This window comes from Delphinus delphis, chromosome 14 (assembly GCF_949987515.2).
Source record: "Delphinus delphis chromosome 14, mDelDel1.2, whole genome shotgun sequence".
Classification (NCBI taxonomy): Eukaryota; Metazoa; Chordata; class Mammalia; order Artiodactyla; family Delphinidae; genus Delphinus; species Delphinus delphis.
In genome coordinates, this window is record NC_082696.1 from 32,040,818 (window position 1) to 32,065,254 (window position 24,437).

The 24,437-nt window shown below is 38.2% G+C and overlaps 1 protein-coding gene across 7 annotated transcripts in view; it reads right to left on the bottom strand.

Annotated features, from left to right (window-relative positions):
- Window positions 1-24,437, bottom strand: part of L3MBTL3 (L3MBTL histone methyl-lysine binding protein 3) — a 117,759-nt gene that overhangs the window by 5,263 nt on the left and 88,059 nt on the right. For all 7 annotated transcript variants that reach the window (XM_060029973.1, XM_060029974.1, XM_060029978.1 and 4 more), the window contains 3 exons: window positions 12,330-12,409; window positions 1,537-1,706; window positions 1,038-1,100 (listed from right to left, as the gene is read on the bottom strand). In XM_060029973.1, the coding sequence (XP_059885956.1) occupies window positions 1,038-1,100; window positions 1,537-1,706; window positions 12,330-12,409 (313 nt within the window). The remainder of the gene's footprint in view (window positions 1-1,037; window positions 1,101-1,536; window positions 1,707-12,329; window positions 12,410-24,437) is intronic.

A 24,437-nucleotide genomic window follows, 5' to 3' on the forward strand; every position in this document is an offset into this window, starting at 1 on the left:
GAACATTTCTGAAAGTAAGACCATAAATCAGAAAAGGGCTGATGACAATCAGATCCTTGTGCATTTTAACAGGCACCCACATAAAGCATAAATGATACCTAACAGTATAATGACATTGGCGACCGGCGGCTCAATTCTTGGCTGTGCCGACACTCTTGCAGTGTTCTTAACTGAAAGTGTGCTATTTGAACAGTGGAGGCTGAGCATAGGAGCAAACAAGGTATCTTACAGCTGCAGACAGCAGATGCTGGACAAAGCCTTCTGAGACGACTTAGTCCTCATTGTACCTTCTGAGATCAGGGTGATAACTGACTGGTCTGCTTGGAGGAGATGACAGGCAAGTGGCTTATTTTTAAAGGTCTCTAGTGAAAAGAGTCTCCTGCTTCTAGTGTAGTTAGAAGTAGAATTCCTTTTTGTCCTAATGCTCACTAGAGGTAGTATCATTATTAATCATCCCTTATAATTGAAGTTTTGGACAGGCAGATGAAAACAACTAATAAAATCATCTTCCAACAGCAGACGGTAATAGATGTAATGAATATCAGTTAGAATAAATATCACTGAGAAATATATAAGATCTAAGGGACTGTTTTAGCAATAATGGTAATATTAACTATCAGCATCAAATGAAGTTAATTTTGGTGTTAAAATGATGTTTGAAAATAAAATAATGGGAACTAATTTTACTTTGTTAAAAATGAAATGTTGCTTCTTTCTTGCGTTGGTTTCTTTCTGTGCTATACACTATATAAATGCATGTTTTTAAGTTTTGTGTTTGTTTTGTTAAATAATGAGCTTAGTGCTACTGCTGTGGGGCATCAATAAAATAGCACAATTTCCTTTGCATCTAATTTTATACAAACACAATTTTATACAACTGATTAATGCTGCTTGTTAGACGACTCGATATCACTTTGTCAGTTTCAACATAACCCGTCTCTTCCTTCCTCTGCCAATTTAGAACATTTCACCATTCACTGCCATTCAGTGCTTTGTCCCCCCTTAAGTAACATACTGCAATTTAGTGGAATACTTACTTCGTCTTTAAATACCTTTCCATGTTCTTCACATCCAGGTAAGCTCTGTATGAACTCTGACACCTGTTAAAAATATGATTAAAATTCCAGTTTAAAAAAAGAAGCCGGGGGCTTCCCTGGTGGCACAGTGGTTGAGAGTCCGCCTGCCGATGCAGGGGACGCGGGTTTGTGCCCCGGTCTGGGAAGATCCCACATGCCGCAGAGCGGCTGGGCCCGTGAGCCATGGCCGCTGAGCCTGCGCGTCCGGAGCCTGTGCTCCGCAACGGGAGAGGCCACAACAGTGAGAGGCCCGCGTACCGCCAAAAAAAAAAAAAAAAAGAAGCCAGAATCTAAATGCTACAGGTTCAAAATATTTAACCTATACTTTCATTGTTTCTCTCAGAATAATTTCTTCTCTTTCAGAAAAAAAAGACTAAATCCCACATGCATTCATGTTGCCCTCTCCTTAAGCCAGTACTCCTACGTCTGGCCCCTGGCAGACCAAGAAAATAAAATATACCTCATCTGTGCTCCATTTGGAAACTTTACTGGCAGGGATGCCGGCTACAGTTGGGAGAAGTTTGCTCTGCTGCTCCCAACGCAAGGGCAGACATGGAATTGGGGACTTAAAGGACAGAAAGACCGCCGACCGCCGCTGTGCCTGCTGTACGCTGGGTTCTTCCCGGGCACCTGGTTGACAGAAACAATCAGGAATTCACTCTCTGAAAAGCAGCCAAAAAAGCCCCCAATGCCATGTGTCGCCCCCAAACAATGAGTAGCATGGAAGCAAGGTAAAGCATTGGTTCAACATTACATTCATTGAATAATTACACTCTCGTTCATCTTTACTGAAAGTCACCATAAGAAACAACCTGAAGTTCAACCGACACGTTTGCCACATCACCCATCACTGAAGACATGCATCATCACACCATTCAACGTTCCCTCTTTAATGCTTCAGATAAGAAATCTGCCCCCGAGCTTTAGTGACAAGGAAAATAACTCTCACCCTACGAGATTATATTTGGTTCCCTTTTGGCTTTGCATGTCCTAAAAGTAAGAGCCAAGTTGCAGGCTCAAGTCCAGCCACTGTGTTTACCCTGCAGTTACCATACCTGTTCTCTCCTTTTACTTCAGCCCTGTTCTGTTCTTCCAATTTCTATTTACTAATCACATCGATTTTTCAAATAGCCAACTTATATTTTTTGAAAGGGGATACGAAATTATTGAAATAAAGATAAAATAGCATAAAGGCAAATGCTTTTGTCATTCTTCACTTGTGAAGATCAAAGTTAAAACTACAGAATATTCTATCTATCTGCCAGTTCTTCTGAATCCAAACCTAGTTTACCTGCTGCTCTTCTAAAACAGCTGTTTTCTAGCCAATGTTTTTTTTTTTTCCTTGGGACTCTTGACTTAGAGTTTGTCCATCATTATCTCCGTAAGATCGGATCCTTTAGAACGGAAATCTTTTCTGAAAACTACTGACTCAAAGCCCATCAGAAGAAGGCACCTCCCCACACTTACTCTCCGCTCTGCCCACCAGCTCAGCTAAGAACTGAAGGTGGCAGCACACCTAGAACCCCCTCCAATCACACCCCACCCAGCAAGGAAGCCACTTCCCTGACTTCGAACACCCTCGCTTCTTTTGCCCTGGTTCTGAACTGTAAGTTTGATGGAAACTTGGTATCTGGCTTCTTTCTCTCAATAGTGTCTGTGTGATTCATCCACATTGCTGTATGTAGTTGTAGCTCACCTGCTCTTTGCTGTGTGGTTTTTCGTTGTTATGAATATCTCACAATTCATTTGGAGCTGATGGACATTTGAGTTGTTTTAAAGTTTTGGCTAAGACCGACAGTGTTGCTGTGCACGCTCTCGTACATATCTTTCCTTGAATATATGTATGCCTTGCTGTTGCATACATACTGAAGAGTGGGACTTTGTGGTTATGACGTTTGCGTACATTAAGTCTCAGCAAATTCCACCAGTTTTCCAAAACAGCTGTGTAGTACACACCTACTAACAGCATAAGAGTTCCAAATGCTCCATACATGTTCTTCTCAGCATGTGGTACTGTCTATCTTGCTCACTGTAACCCTTTTGGTGCGGGTGTCATGGCATCATACTGTGGTTACAACCGCATTTGTCTGATGACAAAGTTGACAATCTTTTTGTAAGTTCATTGGTCATATGGAGAACCTCTTTTGTGAAGTACTTATCTATTTTATGCCCATTTTTCCATGAGGCCATCTTGCCTTTTTCTTACTGATTTGTAGAAGTTATCTATCTATCTATCTATCTATCTATCTATCTATCTATCTATCTATATATATATATCCTCTGGGTAAGAATCCTTTCTTGAAAATATGTATTACTTATATCTCCTCCCACTCTGTGTCTTCTTTTTACTCTCTTAAAAAGGTCTTTTGATAAACAGAAGTTCTTAATTGTAGTAAAATTTATTAATTTTTTCTTTTAGGGATAGTACTTTTGAAGAAATCTTTGCTCACCCCAAGGTCCTGAAGATAGCCTCCTCTGTTTTCCTCTGAACACTTTATGTTTTACCTTTCACGTTGAGGTCACAATCCGTCTGAAATTTATTTTTGTTATGGTATGAGGTAAAGATCAATATTCATGGTTTTTTTCCACATGGATTTCTAATTGCCCAACCATGATTTAATGAAAAAGACCAACCATCCTTTCCCTGCTGTACTGCAGTGCCAGCTTAAAAATAAATCTAACTGTGTTTTCAAATATTCTCTTCTGTCCCACTGGTCTCTTCACACCGACCCACAGGCTTTAATTACTCTCATTTTGTGAGTGTACTGATATCTGTGATCTAGGTCTTCTTCAAGACTCCTTGACTATCCTTACCCCTTTGCGTTTCCAACTTTAGGATCTGCTCGTTAAAAAAAATGCTAGGATTTACATTGGGAAAACCACTGAATATACATCAATTCGGTGAGAGAGAACATCTTCACAATATCAAGCCTTTCAATTCAAGAACAAGGAATCTCTCTCCATTTCTTTGGATCTTAAAATACCCCTCTTCAATGTTTTGTCATTTTCATGTAGAGGTCTTGCATATCTTCTGTTAAATTTATTTTTGTGTGTCTGATGTTTTCTGTTGCTATTATAAGTGGAATAGTTTTTTAAAAACTACTTCCTACTGTTTTATTGTGGCTCTTTGATAACTTTTCTCTTCAACTAGCCTAATGTAAATTTGAATTGCTCTGAATGTTAGAAAAGTCGCTATACTGAATTAAAAGAAAAAAAAAAATCTATCTTACTGGAGCTAACACCCACTGGTCCTTGCTCTACCTGAGTGAGCTCATATAGAAAACTGTGTCTGCTCCCCATGAAACCTTCCAATGCTTCAAATATTTTATAAAAAACCCTTCATGGTCCCTCTTTCCACATTTCATCCACCGAATCTCATATAATTGGTTTTAAGGTTTTAGGTCTTCATCCTATTTTACTGAAAATCTATTATGAGCCAAATATACAAACCTGTACCAGTTTGTTTTTATTCTTTTAAAATTGCCCAGAGTTCAAGAAAGCTTTGTTTTGCATAAATATGGGGTAACTTTAAAACATTCCTTAATCTCAGACAGTCCCAAGAGTTCAGCAATTATTTGCAACACATTATTTGTAAATCCTTCAGGAGACGGACTTACATGAAATGGTAAGAGTTCTAGTTCCACACTAGAGTAAAACAACACAGTCTACTTTGTAACTTGTATTTGGATTGCCTGCCACAGAGTGTCAGTTTTTTCCAAAGCCATACACTTTCTTCTATAACTATTTATGTTCTGTTGACACTTGGCACTGTTTCCTCCTTCACTGAAGCTCCATTCTATGTTCATTCTATTCCTGCTAAAGTTGTATTATTCACAGTTCATTTCTAAAGCTCCTACATCATTATTCCTTAGAAAAATAACTGAGCCATTCTAAAGAAGTGACTAAAAACCCTAAAGCTCCTATATTTCTGGTAGCGTGTGCATGTCTTCGAAGCTGACATCATATACAGGCCTAGACTCATACACCACTCCAATACTAATACCAACTTTGCATCCTTCACCTTAAGACCCCCCTTCCTCTTGCTGATTCTTTCATGTTGACTGATGCCCAGTGTTATTTTCTGATGAATGGGGCAACTGTAGCATTTACCAACCATAGAATATGCCATCTCCTCAGAAGATGTTAGATACACGCTCCCAATCCAAAAAGGATAAAGAAAACAACTTCACTTGAGTGGATATGTATTGGATCCCTTGAAATGCACAGAAATGTGACTCCAGGTTTTTATTTTAACATGTGATATAGACTAAAATAAAGGCACAGAGACTCTGGCTCAAGTAGCTGGCTCAGTGCAAAGAGTAGGGAAGGGTAGGTTTGAATGTGTATAATGTGCTTTAGAAAACAAAGCTTTTTTATTCTGGAAGACATTTCTGCCAATAGCATTTTATGAGGGTCAGATTTCTCACCACCCTCCTCTCAAATGATTTAGCTGCATGAAAAATAATATTTTTTAAGGAGTTCTATGTATTTTTTCGAAGTTTCCCAAGAAGAAAATTTACCCAAGGTATATGGTCAAACTTTTTCTCACTACTCCCACACCCTGACTCTCCTTCCTCCTGGGGGAGAACAGTAACTGAATAACTAGCCCCCCAGAACCACCCTTGACCAAGATAAGACCTTGGGAAAAGACACTCTGCAAAGGAGAGCAACAAGATACATGGAACCTGACTTCCTAATACTGTTGAGCACCATTAAATCCTGGAGCACCTACCCTTGAGCCTCCTCCATGTGAGAGAGAGATAGACTGCTTTTTCCTGCTATAAACCACTTGTATGGGTTTTATGTCTCTCACACACACACACACACACACACACACACACACACACACACCCGCTAATCCTAATCACTACCACGGTTTACTGCAAGAGCGTTTATAATAGTGAGAGACAGGAAATAACTAGCTTAGATACCCACTAGAGATTGGTCCATTAAATGATGCTGCATTGAGCATCGATCCACAGAGGGAGTATTTAATATTATTTTGTAATTAGTATAAATAGTTTTGTAAAAATGATTGTAATATTACGTAGTTAGAAAACTGCAGGTTACAAAGTAGTTAGTACAATATTTCAGATATTAAAAAATCCCAAAAAAACTCCCCAAAATTCAGAAAATGGTGTGTTGGAAAATAAAATTACAGATAATTTTGATTTTCTGCTATTTGATTCCCTGTATTTTCTAATTATTCTATAATAAATATGTTATTTTAACAATAAGTTATATAAAACCAGAAGCTGATATTGGATAAGATACTTATTGTTACTCAAAAATAATAACAAAAAAATGAAAGCCTCACTTTGGTGACTTGGAAAGCAATTTAATGCATTTTTGGAAATAATTATTAAAACATCAATTGCTGGGCTCCCTTAATAACAGAAGCAAGAAAATATTAGATGGGAGTAGCGTTAAGAGAAATAACTTTGTGGATCTTTGGTCTTACTGCTATTTCATCTCTCTAGACAATTATCAAATGAGGAATATTTTTCTTATGTTGATACTTTATGGATGGATAGTAAAGCCCTGCCTCTACCATTTACATATATTGTTTATAATATGGAAATCACTCATTCAGCAATTACTTATTCAGCACTTACAATGCAATGTGGAAGGCTACATCAATACAGCATATTCTTGTAGACTTTCTTGAAATGAAGTTTAATAGATAATAATGTAGTTATCCAAAGCAGATATTTGCAAATACAAATGTCTCTCAGTTCTGGCTGAGAATAGAGGTATTAAAATCCTTGATTTGGCATAGGGTAGGAAAAAGTGAAGGAGAAGATTAACTCTTGTGAGAAGACAGGTCTGATAAAGGTGATCCTGAAGAAATATATCCTCCAATGTTTCATGCAGAATCAAGACAATAATCTTCAGAATAGAGACCACCATCTAAACCAAACATGAAATCTCCCAGTAGAAAGAGATGTCTTCACTACCATGGAGCATGAGAACCTGCTTCCTACAGGACTGTTCCCATTCGGGCCCAGTAGAACCACAGGGAGGGCAAGATCCAGAGAAAAGGAAAAGTTCTCTTCATGCTCCCTGCTGCTTTCGGACTCAGATCCCATTCTGCTTCCTGTTTCCAAGTCTGAACAATGCTAAATCAACAAGCCACAGCATGACTTTCCACTTGTCCTGACTCATTCCTTATCCCTTGAAGCCAGTGACAGAAGTGAGACCAGAATCTCCAACTGCCTTGTTTCATTTTAGTTTCAAAACAATGCTAGGAGGTAGCTAACCCGAAGATGAGGAAAACACATTGTGAGACAGGGCAAAGCCCAAAGCCACCCTGTGAGATAGGGGAAGCATCAGAAAGTGACCCTGGATCTTCTGTCTCCTAATAAGAAAGTACAGGGTCATGGTCAAGGGGGTGAGTTTAAGAGTCTGATATACATGGATTCAAGTCCCTGTTCTGCCACTAACTAGCTCTAAATTTTGGCTAAATCAATGTGACAGGATCACTGTAACGACTACATGATATTTTTAAAAATGCTTATTCCAGTGTCTGACATATAGTAAAGACTCAGCAAGTGGGAAAACTTATTCCTATCTTGAAAGAAAGGCATGCCACTGAGAGTATCCTGAATATAAAAAGGCAAAGATGAAAAGGAATCAGTGACCCTTTTAAGCTAATATTCCACGAGCCTATAGAAAAATGCTCTTAATGTGAAAGGGAAAAAAGCCAGGAGAAATGGGATACATCTGTCAACCAAGTTTTTTTTAATGGAGTTACTAACTGGTGACTAAATATAAAAAGGATGAACAATAACAATGATTGGGTAAAATAAATGGATCACAGCATCAAGGAATGTGGATAAAATTAGCTCCAAGATCCTAAACGCAGGCGTGAAAAATATTTGAGGATCATTTCAAGGTTAACAACCAAAATAAAAACCAACTGCTATGGAAGCAAAAGGCAAGCCTGATTCTTCAAGTGAGAATCTAGTACATTACAAAATAAAATTCAACTCTTTCTGCATATCAGCACCCCTGAGAGAGAATGTTTGCAGAAGGGAAAAGAAAATTACACGTTTCCCAGGAATACAGGAGTTTAAATTTGAAGGTCAATTTACAGGATCCTTTATTAATGGACCTTCCTACAATGGAGGAAATGAATTAGTTTATCTTTCAGGCAAAGGAGACAGAAGCCAACAAAAAGAAAAAGAAGAAAAAGTGATGCATTGTATTCAGTAAAGGTCCCCAAAGGTCAAATTCGGTAGCATAGTGGCAATCATCAAAAAATCAAAAAGGCTCATAATCACACATATTGTATGGAATTAAATTGAATTAACTGAAGAAACAAGGTAGGAAGATGTTTTTCTAGGGGGAAGTGCTTTTAAAAATCAATTTGCTCTAAGACTCCAAACAAAATAGTTCTCATGGGCTTACTGAATCTTAAATCCTACTAGCTATAAGGAATACAGGGCGGCTTCTTTTCAGACTCCTCTATACTAAATAGGGCACAAACTGCAGGAAGATTTCTCTCCTTTCCCCTATTCCACCACTGGTGAATGATATTGTGAATGAACACTGGTGAGCACCTACTAGGCTCAGCACATCTACCTGACCCTCAGGCTCAGGGGTGAAAGAGGAATTCTACTGGCACCCGAATGGGAGCATTGAGGGGTAAGTGTTCTTCACAAAAAACCTGGGGAAACTTCTCTGCACTCAAAAGTGATAAAATAAAAAACAATCACCAGGGGCCTCTGATAAGTTCTACAAAACATTGGGAGAGGACCATTGATTTATTGACAGAAGCATTTCATGATTTTAGTAAGGCACAAGGGAACATGACGTCTACAAAACAAAACAGGCTATGAAAAGAAAAAAACAAGCCAGTGCAGGAAATTAAAGGAAAATAAAAACCACTATTAAAATTCACGTTAAAGGCAGTAACTAGTAGACTTGACAGAGCTAGAGTAAGACATTTCAACTTGAGAAATATGTCTAGAATATCAAAAAATGCATAAGCTGTTGAAATATTAAAATACTTCCATAATGGCTGGTAACAGTCCCCTCCATCCTCAGCAGTCAGGCCCTTGCGGGACTTCCAGATGCTGCACCGAAGTACAGCAGGGAGCTTCCAAACTCTGCTCCAGCACTAAGGCTGGTGTTTGTTTTAACTGTCCTGTGCAATGTTGGCTGTCAAACCAATTGTTAAATATTTTGAATAACATCCTTTGGATCTAACCCAAGAGTAAAAGGTATTACCAATCAAAAAGGAGAAAAGAACAAAAGTAATAACAAAAATAATAACTGAAGGAATTTTTCTGGATTAAAAAAAAAATCCTGGATCTAAAAAGAAAAAGTAAATAAAGCGCATGACATCTCAGGCAAAATAATGCAAAGACTGAATTTAGGAGCCAGATTCATTGTCTAAAACAAAAAGATTGGATTGAATTGGGCCTAATCCCACATATGTGAAAGGATGTTCTGGTTTGTTGTTCAGTTTTTTTCAGTTCTGTTTGATTTTTCTTAAAGGAAAGTCAGAGACCAAATGACTAGCTCAGTGTAGTGGACACTGTGGTGGGCTCCCCCTTCGGAACCCAGAGATTCATTCTCCTACCTGCTGACTGCTGATGCCTCAGAGCTACCTCCCTCTCCAGGAACTGCCCTAAGCCAAAGGGAGGCTCCTTGCCCAAGGACACGGCCCGTCTCAGCCAACATCCAAGGACTGGTCAATACAAAGGCCTGGTCCTCATGCCTAAATTCGGGATAACTCGGAAGGGTCATCTGGAGCTCATTTGTGGGATCGACTGAGGCTTCTGCTATAACTGCATCACAGCTCATTCTGCCCACTGTTGCTTCTCTCACTCTCTCATTGGTATCGTTCCCAAAAGTACCCACCAAAAACCTTCTGCACACAGCACTCCCAATGTCTGTTTCCAGAGAGCCCAATCTGAGACACTAGGTCATGGCTCTACTGAGACCTGCGAGGCAGGAGGACAGAAAAAACTAAACGCATCTACCCACTGACTAGGATCTGAGATATCACCAACATCACCAAGGTACAGGAGCCCTCAGACACCATAAGATCTCATTTTGGACTGAAGGATCATGGGGTCCAGGGAAAGACAACCAATGAACTCTTAAATGGTAATGTCAGGAAGTGAAATTCAAATCTTTTCCATACAACATGAATCTGGAAAAAATTTTCAAAAAAAAAAAAAAGGAAATCTAAAGCTGAGAAAGCAGTTAAATAAAAGCTGACAATCATAATAACATGATTTCACTACAGTAAAAATTAACTTTATGGAAGTTTTATATAAAATGTTTCAAAAGAGAAGGGAAGTCATCAAACTCATTTTAGGAGGCTAAAACTGGATGAGATATTAATATGCGAACCTTACTTAGGAACATATGTGCAAAAATTCTCAAAGCAGCTTGTTTTTATGAGGCTCTCTTTCACTAATGAAAAATAAGACAGTAAGTAAAATACGCATATTGAACTATAGGTTTTATGGGTGACAAAAATAACAGAGTTATATATGGATCCTAGCAATGTTTCTTTGGAAAGAATTGTAAAACAGAAAAACTCAGGCAATTCAAATTTTGAAAATAGGATAAAAATATACAAAGTTTGAAAAGACATAAAACTATCACAGAAAAAGAGAGAACACCATGCATATCATGTTAATAAACCTGAAATTCTCCATTAATTAGACTATGTTCAGAAAAGAGTGATCAAAATCAGCTCAGCAAATAAAATGAAAAGTGAATTGCATCACGAAATTAGGAAGAAACTGAAAAGGTTGTCAAATTATTACTCCCTCAAAAAGTTCAGAGCCCAGAGGATTTTATTATGAATCTATCTAAACCTTGCAATGATCAGCTAATTCCATGCAATAGACACTCATTTCACAATACTACTACTACTTCTGCTATTACTACTACTACCACTAGCAGCTAATACTTTGGCCACTGATGCATTTATTCCTCATAATAATCCAGTGATGTGGGTACTATTAAGAAACTGAGGAACAGAGAAGTTAAATACTTTTCCCAAAGCCAGCCACACAGCTAGTACTGGTGGAGCTGAGAAGAGAATGAAGGCCGTGCTCCTAACCACCATTCACAAAGAAAGGCTGAAGCCTTTGATTAAGAACCCGATATACCCCGATGACAAAAGCTTCGTAAATTAAATGTTTTTCTTCCTTTCTAAATGACCAGAAACATTATAGCACTTATTATGTGCCAAGCACTGTTCTAAGCAAGTTACAAATGTTACTGTACTCAATGCCCATAACAATTGTGGGAGGGAGTTACCATCATCAACCTTCTGGACAGATAAGGAAACAAGCACTGAAACGTATTCCATGAAATGTCCAAGATTACACAGCTAGCAGGTGGTAATAGATCAGGGATGCAAACCCTGGCCATCTGAAGGGTTTGTATGTGGTGCAAGACTAAACACCATAAAACATGCTGAGGACAGCAGAGAATATAACTTTTAAATTAATCATAAATTACCGCTTTATGACAATCAGATATGGAAATCAAAGCATCACTTATGGAATAGGTCATTATAGGCAAACAGTCCTTAGGTGCCATTCTACAATCTTATAAACAGTCTAAACCAAATAAAGCACATGACAAGCAAAGTCCCCAGGGACAATCATTAAAATCATAATCGGGACAACATTTTCTTATAAAAAATAATTATAACACTATGCATAAATTATAAATACCATTTTTACTATGAGTAACAGTCATTACGACTTCATTGTTCAGTTAAACCACTGTAATATCTATTCAGCAAAGATGTAAGACAAATTACTTTCTCCAATACAACTTAAAACTTTTGTTCAAGCAATTTCCTTTTCATTTTGTGGTATTAGATTAAGACCATATTAGTTCTATTGGAATTTCAACACATTCTGAGATGAGTCTGAAACATATGAAGCAAATGATATCAACAATATCAAAAAAATTTACGACAAGGAGCAAACAGAATGCCTTATCCAAACTTTATATACAATATTGTACAGATATGTGAAACAGACTGTAAATACAGGTCACAGATGGACCCATATCATTGTGAAGTATACACCAAATTTATCCTGAACAATAAACTTTTATTGCCTGTGCTAACAGAACCAACCAAATGAAGTTTATCTTTAATATATAAAAGGGACTGCTACATTCCAGTTAAGTTTTGATTGTTGAGTATTAATAGTAATACCCATCAATACCCATCAATACCCATCAATAATATGAGATTATTATGGGTACCTGTGGCTTCATGTGATGTCCTCATTTCACTCTCTGTTCTCTCTTCAAAGTCTTCTTTGACATCATCAGCATGCTGGTCTCTGAGAAAAAACAGGTGTTTTAATATTTTGTAATAGAAACGTTTAAAGAAATGGGAAAGTGGGGGTGGGTGGTAGTGGTGGGATGAACTGGGAGACTGGGATTGACATATATACACTAATATGTATAAAACAGATAATAAGAACCTGATGTATATAAAAAAAATAAAATAAAAATTGAAGTACAAAGAAAAAGGGAATGGCTCAAAACTGCACCTCAGCAACTGTTTTTTTTTTTTTAATTTAAAAACAAATGATACCATTAAAATGTTAGAAAGGATTTTCAGTTTTACTAAGAAGCAATTAATACTAAAAACACCTATAGGGACTTCCCTGGTGGCGCAGTGGTTGAGAGTCCGCCTGCCGATGCAGGGGACATGGGTTCGTGCCCCGGTCCGAGAAGATCCCACGTGCCGCGGAGCGGCTGGGCCCGTGAGCCATGGCGGCTGAGCCTGCGCATCCGGAGCCTGTGCTCCGCAGCGGGAGAGGCCACAACAGTGAGAGGCCCGCGTACCGCAAAAAAAGAAAAAAAGAAAACAATAAAATAAAATAAAAACACCTATAAATGTTCATTTTCCTCATTATCAATTTTCATTTACTGTTCAGAAAGATTTTAAAGCTAAGAATGGTATTAAGGTTAACTATTCCAGAAAATGTGGCCACTGAATATTTCAACTTCCAATTGGGACATGTATCCATGAGGAATTTTACTTGTACTGTACGGTAAGACTACAATTTTAAGTAGGAAAATGGTTTTAAAGTCCATACCATTTAATCAAGTCACTATATACTACTCAGCTCCAGAATTTGAGATTGAGGCTGAGAGTGCCCAGGAGAATCAAACTCAATTCTAGGAAGCTTTTCCTGGCTTAATCAGGTCAAATTCATAGGCTGAACTGATTCTACCTCTTTCTCACCAGGAATGAACTAATGCTAATCTAACCATGCCAAGAATGCTCTAAAGTGGAATGGACCCATTCCAATCCTAATTCAGAGCTTTACCCTGAAGTCAGTGACAAAAATGGCTTTAAAGGAAACCAGGCACAGGCTACTTATATTTTCTTTAAAACTAAACTTCAGGGATTTAAAATTTTTAACCTAATGTATTCCATTCTCAGGGTTCAAAATAAATCCTTTATAATACTCTATAATACTCTGTACTTATGATGTTCTGTTGTTTCAAATGCTGTTACCTTTACAAATATATCCTTAGTTTCTTGAAGACTCAGACCACACTTCTGTTCAGTGTTAAGAAAAGGGATAATACCTTTGAAACCAAATATCCCAACAAAATATAAAGGAGTTCTATAGTCTTAATTACCAAGGCACTAATTTACTCCCTTTTTGTAACAATAATAATTTAACACAATGATGCCAACACAGTAAGCATGAGATAAATAAAATGTTCACTAGTTCTTAGAAAGATCATTTCCAGGGACACATGAAATTTCACTGGAATCTGAGCTCCCTGGCTTACTTCATACTAAAAACAACTTATCACAACTGCTGAAGAATACTTGCTTATCTGAGAATGGGAAGAATCACCATTATTATGCAATAAAAATTTTTTTCCAAGAGAAATCAATTAATTACTATGGAGGCTCTTACTCCATAGAAAGTGGGGAGATGGAGGTAGAGTGAAAATAAGAAAATTGCTGATAACTGGAGAAAGGACACTAGTTGAAGTGATAGTAGAAAACTGTCTTCTCTGTAAAAACAGTGTTGAAGTTAGACTTGGTAATTACAACATGTTAAAATCAGCTTATTATGCTAAAATTAGCTTATGTGATCTTCTGAATTTGTTTCATATTAAACTGGAAATAATAACCTTTGAGCCCACAAATCTATCCCAGTAAGTACTGTGGCCACTGAAATAAGTGGTTTGTGGATGGCTATATTAATAGTTATTAGAAACAATCACACATTAGAGTGACATAACTTAAAATTGGCATTTTTCAGAGTCAAAGAAAATAAATTCCCAATTAATTACTGTAGATTGCCTAAAAGCTTTAATGAATGGTTAAAAAAAAACACAAAAAAACCCCCCAAACAAACAAACAAAAAACCAAACTGAGCCCAAAGGCTAAAATTATATCTTAGAATTTTCTGTATATTTCATTTTTCATGATTGAAATTGTCCACTGATAATTAACAGTTACATGTTTGTGGTTTCCATAATGCATATTATATTTTCCTTTAAAGTAAACTTTAGTAAACTAAAGCTATAAGACCTAAGTATGAGGGAAGTTCTTCTGTATTCTTATGCCCAAATACAATGCCAATGACTTATTTTATGAAATGTAGGAGAAGAATCATTTTCTAGGAGGGAACAGAGATAGAAAAGGAAAATAAGATGATTGACCCCAAAAGTTTCTTCATCCTAAATGTGCCATAATCCATCGCTGAAGAGAAGCACAAAAGCAGCTTTCTGCTTGTATATTCGTGTTCCTGCATTATAGAAGCGTGTTCAGTTCTTACTTTCCTTACTTTAACTCGTGATATTTCATTAAATTTAACCCATATCACTTGGGAATATATACATATGGATATTTATCTTCACCGAGAAACAATTCCAATGCAGGACTCCACAAGAAATGTTCACTGAATGTTTTATTTCCAATCAATAAATTGATTTTGCTAACTCCTTAAAATTAAAAGTGACTAAGCCCCTTTGGGTTCTGATGCTTCCTTTAGCTAGAGGGTTGGCAGGGCGGGGTCAATATGAATAGTCTTTTAGAAGGGGTATTACGAAACAGATGGATGAACAGAACCCCTGAAGGAAACAGAATCCTGACCAAGCACATCCAGAAATGTGGAAACAGTATTAATAAGAAGTAATAATAAGAAAACAATATACTTAAGAACATATTATGCACCAAAGATTGGCCGAGTTCTTTACATGTCCATTATTTCATAACAATCACTGAAAGAAGGTTCTGTTGTTATATCCACTGAAACTTAAAGAGGTTAATCCCAAATTTTCAGGGCAAGTATAGCACCAGGTCTTACTGACACCAAAATCTATAATTAGATTTAATTATTATTTGTTTTTTTACCCTTGTGTTTTTCCAGAATACAGTACCATATCCTTGTTACATGCAGTTAAAGGGAACTGGCCTTCTGGTGTCATAATCTTATTTTCAAACCGTCTTTTATTGATAAGGTCAGGAATGAGGAATCTGACTCACTAATATTCTTACTTGTTTTATATTTTATTTAAAATAAAAGTCACTTTCTCAACTGGGCAACCAATATTTCTCTCACCTATAAGGTTAGAAATTTCACTGCTAATTCTCACTGAATAGGTACTGTGATTAATTTCTCTGTGCAAAAATGAAATGCTTTATCTAGGATATCGACTTCCCAAGCAAAAAGTTATTCTAGCTGCACAGTCTTCCAATTATAAACAAAACACGTTCATATCACAATGTCAAAACTCTGTGATAATATTGTAACACTCTGGAACAGAGTGCAAGATATGCTTGTTGACAGATTTTTTTTTTTTAATGACAACCAAAAATATTTTTGTTGTATTTTAATATGACAATTTTCCTCTACTTTAAAACTCCTTTATCTTCTCCTCTTGATCGACATTTTTCATTACCAACAATTTTGTTTAGGAAGGGAATACAAGCTGATTAGGCACAGGGGAGTGTATCATAACATGGAGAAAGCAGCCCAGCAGTGGTGACGCTGATGGTCTTTGAAAGTGAAGAGTCCTGGTGCAAATTTCAGCTCTGCTACTTACAAGTTCTATATGACCTTCAGCAAGTTACTGAACTTCCCTAATCCTCAGCTGCATCTTCTGTACAACAAGGATAATAAATCCTTTACCTCACAGGCTTTTTGAGGACTGAATAAAACGAAGTACAGGAAGTGCTTAGCATACAGCCAGACACGTAAGTAGGAGCATGATAAGTGGCAGCTATTACTATTTAAGAATTACTTATATTTTAGGATAAAAGTATCTACTGACACCTATTTTCTTTAAGTAACCTGTTTCCCTCAAGTTTTAAAACAGCCTTTAGAGTAATGGTTATGAGCCAGCCTACAGTCAGACTGCCTAGGCTGCTACTTACTAGCTGTGTAACCTGTAACCGAGAGAGGTCTGTCTGCTGAATGGGGATGTAATAATAACGCCTACCCCACATAGGCATTATGAGGGTTAAATGATCTAAACATAGCTAAAAGCACCTAGAAGAGTGTCTGGAACACAGCAATTTCTCTTGGGATTTTAGAATTTTCAACAACCAATTTATTTCAGCATTTCTTTAGCCTGAATTGAAATATGATCATAACTAAAATCTTACTCAACAATACTCTTTAGGCTTTTAATTAAGACAGTGGAATACACTCAAATGGAAAAATGTTTTCTTTTTGAGTCAGCATTCTCTTTTTCTGTGTAATTATGTGTCATGCTTTAGATGTCTTACTATCTTACTCAAATGAGATTTGTGGTAAATATTAGTGAAACAAACATTAGAAGAGTAAATACATAATAACAGGATCGCATTTGAATGCCAACAGCTGTTTCTTCAATTTTATTTTTCATTTAAAAACAATCCCTAGCCCGTTATGTTTCAATCAGTCATCAGTTTGTTAAAAATAATATTGAAACAATATGAAACAATTCTTTTGCTTCAGTTCAGGGATTGCAGCCAGCTCTCTGACTCCAGCATGAGTTTGGCTTGGCTCGTACCTTAAAACCTCCCCATCCTTCTCTTTCCAGAAGAGCTTATTCTAGTCTCACAGGGGCTTTGTCAGAGCTGCAGAGTACCTGTACTCCCCAGGAACACGTGGGGACACAGTGAATGTACAGAGAGCTATAAAAAATGTAGGGTTTCCTATTTTGAATGTTAAAATGATGTCTCTTTGCGTGCCCCCAGCATTTGGAAAAAAAAATTCTGGGCTGAGGTCACTCACAGGTAAAAAATCAGAGAATGGGAATCTCCAGGTTGTATGTTAGAGGTACTGTAAAAGAGAACCTGAATTGTCTCCAAAATGCCCCCTACAAATAAAGAGAAGACTGTGCTTTATGGCTTCAGGATAAGGAGGTCACCATCTTCAAAGGGATTCGGAAAAGATGGCAAATAGAACCAGTGCAATTAAAACTTCCATGTCTACAGGTAACATTCGAATAAAGAGTTTTTATAATTAAATCCCTTTTGAGACTATACATGAACAATAGTTTTAATAGAGTTTTCATAAACACAGCCCAGGAGAGATAAGCATAGTTTACTATTTATCTAATGACTACAAATAAAACATTTTGATTAATAAGGCTACTAAATTAAAATTTAGCATAAGGAACATATGTTAGTGAAGAAAGGGATATAATGAGTAAGTAAATAATAGTGGATGTTATCAAGATGCCAAGGAAACTCCCCAGTAAAATGAATTCATCAATTAATTAATCAGTTCTCTTATAAAATGAAAAGCCCTAACCAATAAGGTGAGATCTGGGACATAAAGATCATGTAGCATAAGAGCAGGACTGCACTGCTTTCACGCTGCTGTCATAGGAAAAAGAACAGATATCATTGCTTTTCTACTATTTATAAAAGAGTCTCCTGAGTCAAGAATAAGTGCTATTCAAGGAGAGAAAATCAGACTCTGTTACAATATTGTTCTAACAACTTCCCGGGCATCAACAGTAACACAGTCATCTCTTCCTTACACTCTGAATGGTTGCCTTGTGTCACAGCCGTTGGCATCAGGACTGTGAGTGTTTTAACCAAAACCCAGCTTCTCCCTGGTGCACACAAACAACTACATAGTTTTGACTCAGATTCCCAAGAACTGGAATATTTGAAAATTTCCACAGCTCCTAATCCATATCTGGCAGCCCATCAACAAAAGGGGGGAAGAGGCTTTACAATAGGCAGGGAATGACCAATCATTAAAGGAACTTTCTGAGTAGTCAACATCAAGCCCTCAGGACCAGAAAACCTTAGGAAGCAAAACAAAGTTTCTGAAGAGTCCTAATTAACTTTTGTAATCTTTTAGAACTTCTGGCTCTAAATTAATTTTATACTACTAGATTTTACAGTTTTGCAAATAAAGAGATGTATATATGCTTATAGTTCCATATTTTATGTTAGCCTGTATTCCCATCTGTTTCACAGGGCCCTTCTCATGGGGTACAGATGGGCAAATCTGATTCATCCTAAATATATGAATTAGATTGAAGCTGCAATTCCTGTCACTGCTCCATGTAATTCTGAGAGTACAAACACTAGACCTACAACCTGAAAAGCTGTAGGTTTTAATGGCCTATAAAGAAGTGAATTGAATTTTTTCATTGGATATAGGTTAGTAATTACCTTTGCCTTGCAAGGTAATACAAGCATTAGCAGGTATTTTTAAAATGCTTTATTGTACTTCTGTGGTTATCCCTAAGCAGGCATAAACAACATGGAACCTTAAAACATGATGTGGTTTTTAATTGCGATAGCACCTAATTTAGAAACACAATTACAAGCACCTCTAGAATATATTTCATGAGTACAAGACTATGTGGGATAGACGCCGATGTTCTCTATTTGGTAACACATTGTGAATCATTACTCCGCAAAAGGATCTTTATATTCAGTAATGATTCTCAAGGCCTGGTTTATAGATCACTTGCATCCAATCACCTGGGGATGCTTGTTAAAAATGAACTGGGATGCAGCTTACATTTTCTGAATCAGTATCTCTGGAGATGGTACGTCCAAGGCTGGATTTTAACAAGCATCTGATACTTCTGATGCAACACAAAGTTTGAAACCCACAGGTTTTATACAGCTATACAGAGAAAAATAAACTTTCTTTTACTCAGCTGTAGACACATAGAGACTTAAGGTTATTGGTCCCCAGGAAAAGCTCCTCCACTGATTGGCAGAGCCCAGACTAACCACCTTGCTGCCAGCAGCACGGCAAGGGCAGAGATGAGCTGCTGCTCTCCCAAGTAAGAACATCTCACTGAAAGCTCTAGATGCGGCACAGACACTTCTTATGCGTCTGATGAATGAATGGATAACTGGGAGAGGATTACATCCTCACATTTCTATCTAAATACACACTGGGAATTCATTCATCAGCTGACCACCCATCTGACGAGTCTCTGTAGGAAAATAGACTCAAACATTCAGCACACCCACAAAAGGACTCAAGGTAGAGCCCTCTTAATGTGAGGCAGAGCTTCCCAGCTAGGATGCCCTGACACTTGGGTACCAGTGCTCTGAGATACTGTTGCCTGTGGCCCCAGCTCTTGACAGCCAGAGGCAGCCCTCTGTGTCATACAAATGTGGTCATTTCCGCAGTAGCATTTTCTCCGTGGGCAGGTAGTTAAACAACAGTTTGGGAAACACTGCCCTAATTCATACAAGTGTAGGTATGTGTTTGGGGGATTTACCTCTTAGATATCCAGCGTGGGGATTTTACAAAGTTGAGAAAGTAGGAAGTTCTACTGGAATAAAAAGAAGGTTATGAAGCAGTTGCCTCTTAGGCTATGTGACTGATAACATCTCCTTTGAAGGCTGGTGGGTGATTCATGGTGGCCTTCCAACCTGAGTGCCAGGTAGTGTGCTCGGTGCTGAGGGCATCTCAGATCACAGAAGACGTGGCCTCTGCCCTCATGGAGCTTATCATCGAGCAAAGTACACAGACTCAGAGAAAGTATTTACGCAGAGGTGTCAGTTGTGTTGGGATGTGTGACACAAAAGCACATAATAATGAGGAATCTGACCCACAGTCTGGAGGATCAGATAAAGCTTCCCTAAGGAAACGGGAGTTAACCTGAAGCCTGAGAGGTAAGAGACTCGCTAGGAAAGTGTAGGAATGGGGGTTCGAGGTAGAGACAAAAGAATGTTTGAGGACCAAGGTGGCTGAAGCATTAAGTTTAAAAACAGCCTAGTAGAGGGCTTCCCTGGTGGCGCAGTGGTTGAGAGTCCGCCTGCCGATACAGGGGACGCGGGTTCGTGCCCCGGTCCGGGAAGATCCCACATGCCACAGAGCGGCTGGGCCCGTGAGCCATGGCCGCTGAGCCTGCGCATCCGGAGCCTGTGCTCCGCGGCGGGAGAGGCCACAGCAGTGAGAAGCCCGCGTACCGTGAAAAAAAAAAAAAAAAAACAGCCTAGTAGAGAAAAAGCTGGAGAGTTCGGCAGGGGCCAGATAACACTGGTTTTGTAGGCCATGTTCAGAATTAGGGTCTTAATTCCAAGGGTAAGGGGAAGTCGTGGAAAATTTTAAGCAGGAAGATATACTCCCAAGTGAATTTTTTAAATGCAGACTCCTAGGCTCTAGCCTGAAAGATTCTGGCGGCCTGGGCTGGGCCCTGTAATCTGAATTTTAGAGATCTCAGGGAATCAGACGTGGAGTCAGGTTTGGGAAGCATTGCTATGGAACACTGGTTGTCCACGGGTCTATCCCAAGCAGGTGGCCTGTGAACTGGCCCTTAAAATACCATTTATGGTATGGAAAGGACATACATATTCCTTGCATTGTTCACTTATCTGGCCCTATTATGTCTGCTCCTGGATCACAAGCTACGCCAGCATACTTCATTCTGGGGACCGGCTGGCATTTGAAATGGGTGAATGGGCTGGTGCGGCAGACATTGTCAGGGCTTGGCCCATATCTCCTAGCCACACGCTACCCCTTCAGTGCACAGCGGCCGACTCCTACCTACCTCTCACCTGCTCTGCCTTCCCACAGGATTTACTGGGGCTCTGACCGCTCTGCCTGCTGTGCGGCAGGGGACGTGCTGGGGAAATTAACTCATCCTTCCTCCCCTGGAAGCCTAGCTCCGTGACCGAAGAGGAACTCGTGTTTTAAAATAGCTCAGCTCCCTCATCCCTATGGTGGGAAAACCTGAGATGTGTGTTTTACACAGCCTCCCACAGTGCCCCCAGCAGGGCTGTGTTCCCGCTGTCCACAGTGGTAGCTGGGGTGACAATGAAGCTTTTACTGGCTGCCTTTCCTTCCCGGTCTCACCTCTCCACTCCCCTAGTGGCGTTTTCCTCACCTCTCAAGTAAACCACTTGCCGTCAAATCTCTGTCTCAAGGTCTGCTTCTGCGGGTGCAACTGTCTCCTGCTGTGCCAAATGCCTTTTTTTTTTTAAAAAAAAGTAGAGTCTGGCAACCAATTTTTAGCAAGTTATTAAGAAGGATGCAAAGAAAATGTGTTAAAACCTGACTTGGAAATTCCATCTACGTGAGCAATGATTATGGAAAAAGAGGAGAGACCGTAATCTGACATTACGAGAATCATCTTGTTTGAGTACTCTCTACTCAAAGTTTAACCTAGGAATATTAAAAAAAAAAAATGGGCCAGCCTTACTTTGCTCCTCTGAAATAAATATTGTGAAACAAATAAGCAACCTATTCCTCTTGCAACAGCACTAATAAAAACTAACATTTATTGAGGGCTTATTGCTTATCAGTCACTGTTCTCAGAGCTTTGCACAGCTCACGATTTCATTCTTAAGTCCAGGTGAAAGAATCAGTGATCAAAAAATTTTATGTTTGCTATACACACTACTATATATAAAATAGATAACTAATAACGACCTACTGTACAGCACAGGGAACTCTACTCAATACTCTGAAATGGCCTATATGGGAAAAGAATCTAAAAAAGAGTGGATCTATGTATAACTAATTCACTTTGCTGTACACCTGAAACTAACACAACATTGTAAATCAACTATACTTCAATAAAAAACTTTTTTTAATTTTAAAAAGGAAAAAAGTAATTAAATATGTTCATACAGATTCACTTAAAGCAAAGAAGCCAGATAACTGCAACTCTATTAATTCTACATTAAATCAACCATCCTCAAGCCGTAAGATGAGGCTTCTTTGTTAACAACCTTTCATTTGTTAACATCTGCTGTGCTGCTACCCCATGATCATTTATACCTAAAATACCACGTATCATTTTGATTGTTGTTGAGAACTAGTGACTGCCTGGAGAAGAAAAAAAATAAAATAATCTGAAGCCAACTTTTTAAAATTTAAAAGAATAAAATCTATATTTAGAAAAGTAAATAAATCGATGTTATTTTGGCTATTTTGGAAATGTTGTTTTTGTGCATAATGAAGTGCTTAGATTGAAATATCATGATGTCTGTAATCATTTCTTAAAAATACTTAGCATAAAAAGTAAAGCAAAAAAAAATCTCGGTCAAAAATGTTCACCTTAAAAAGTCTGGGATCATTAAGGGATTGTCTCCCTCATGTTTCCTTCGACAACGTATAACTAATCAAATCTCTCCGGTTACTACTAGCCTCCAAATAAATAAATAAATGAGTCAGAATAAATAAATAAAATAAAAATAGTTAACCTGGAAAGTTGAAGACGAGAAGAAATCTGAACAAAGTCTTCAAAACCATGAATAACATAACGCTCATTTACCAAACCCTGGTACCCCTGAAGCAATTTAACTTTAACACAAATAAGTGTAAATATTAATTCACAGAGAAGTAATGGCAAGTTAAAATTCACTGAATCAAAAGACAGTATGGGCTAAAAATCTATGTAAAAATTATTTAGATATCAAACATGTGCCATGGATTACGATAGAAACCTTAAAATCTCTAAGACTGTCTCCTTAATGACGGGTGATGACGTGAAGAACCATGCTCACATCCTCACAGAAGACAGATCCCTGGAATCATTAGAGCCACTATAAATGTCACTCTTTTCTAGAGATCAGACTTGTGGTTACCAGAGGCAGGGGATGGGGGAGGGGGAATTGGAGGAAGGCAGTTAAAAGGTACAAACTTCTGGTTATAAAATAAATAAGTCCTAAAGATGTATAGCATGATGACTACAGTTAACACTGCTGGATGGTGTATTTGAAAGCTGCTAAAAAGTAGATTCTAAAAGTTCTCATCACAAGGAAAAAAACATTTTTTTCTTTTTTTCTGGATGTACGTGAGGTGATGGATGTTCATTTACTGTGGTAATCATTTCACAATATACGTAAGCCAAGTGATTATGTTGTTCACCTTAAACTTATACAGTGCTACATGTCAATTATATCTCAATAAAACTGAAAGAAAAAAATTACTTTTCTTAAAAATATTTTGAGTTAAAAAGGACCACAAAAATCATCTAAACCAACTAGGTCTTTCTGCTGTGAGGAAATTGGACCCAGGTATCCAGCCCAGAGCCCAGAAAGTTACTGAAAAGCCTGTGAGATGAAACTGCTAGCCCTTCAGAGTATCCTGTTAAAATTGTAAACAATATCTCAGCTTTTGAAATCTAAACTTCAGATATCCTTACCTCCTTGTGAGTCAATGAACTCTGTTTCTGCAATTATTACTATGTGAATTAGTACTTTATTTGTCTTAAAGTAAATTTCCTCAAGTGATATGCCATCATTACAGGGCACTGAGTTGGGTAAATGAATTTATGTTACATTAGTCATGGTTTTAAGGATTAAAAACAAATCATCAGGGACTTCCCTGGTGGCGCAGTGGTTAAGAATCCGCCTGCCAATGCAGGGGACACGGGTTCGATCCCTGGTCTGGGAAGATCCCACATGCCATGGAGCAACTAAGCCCGTGCGCCACAACCGGAGCCTGCGCTCTAGAGCCCTTGAGCCACAACTACTGAAGCCCACGCGCCTAGAGCCCGTGCTCCATAACAAGAGAAGCCACCGCAATGAGAAGCCCATGCACCCCAATGAAGAGTAGCCCCCGCTCGCCATGACTAGAGAAAGCCCTTGCACAGCAACGAAGAACCCACACAGCCAAAAAAAAAAAAAAAAAAACCACTGTTGTTGATAATTAAAGAAGTTACAGCTCTCAGCTCTCCCCGATCCATAGGGCGAAACTGCTTTTCTCTAAGGATTTTGATACTTTAAGTGCCATTACTCCAATAACACTGCTGTGAGCTGAGAATAAGATTTAAAAAAAATTTTTTTTAATTAATTAATTTTTGGCTGTGTTGGGTCTTAATTGTTGTGCGCGGGCTTTTTTCTCTAGTTGCGGCAAGCAGGGGCTACTCTTTGTTGTGGTGCATGTGCTTCTCATTGCGGTG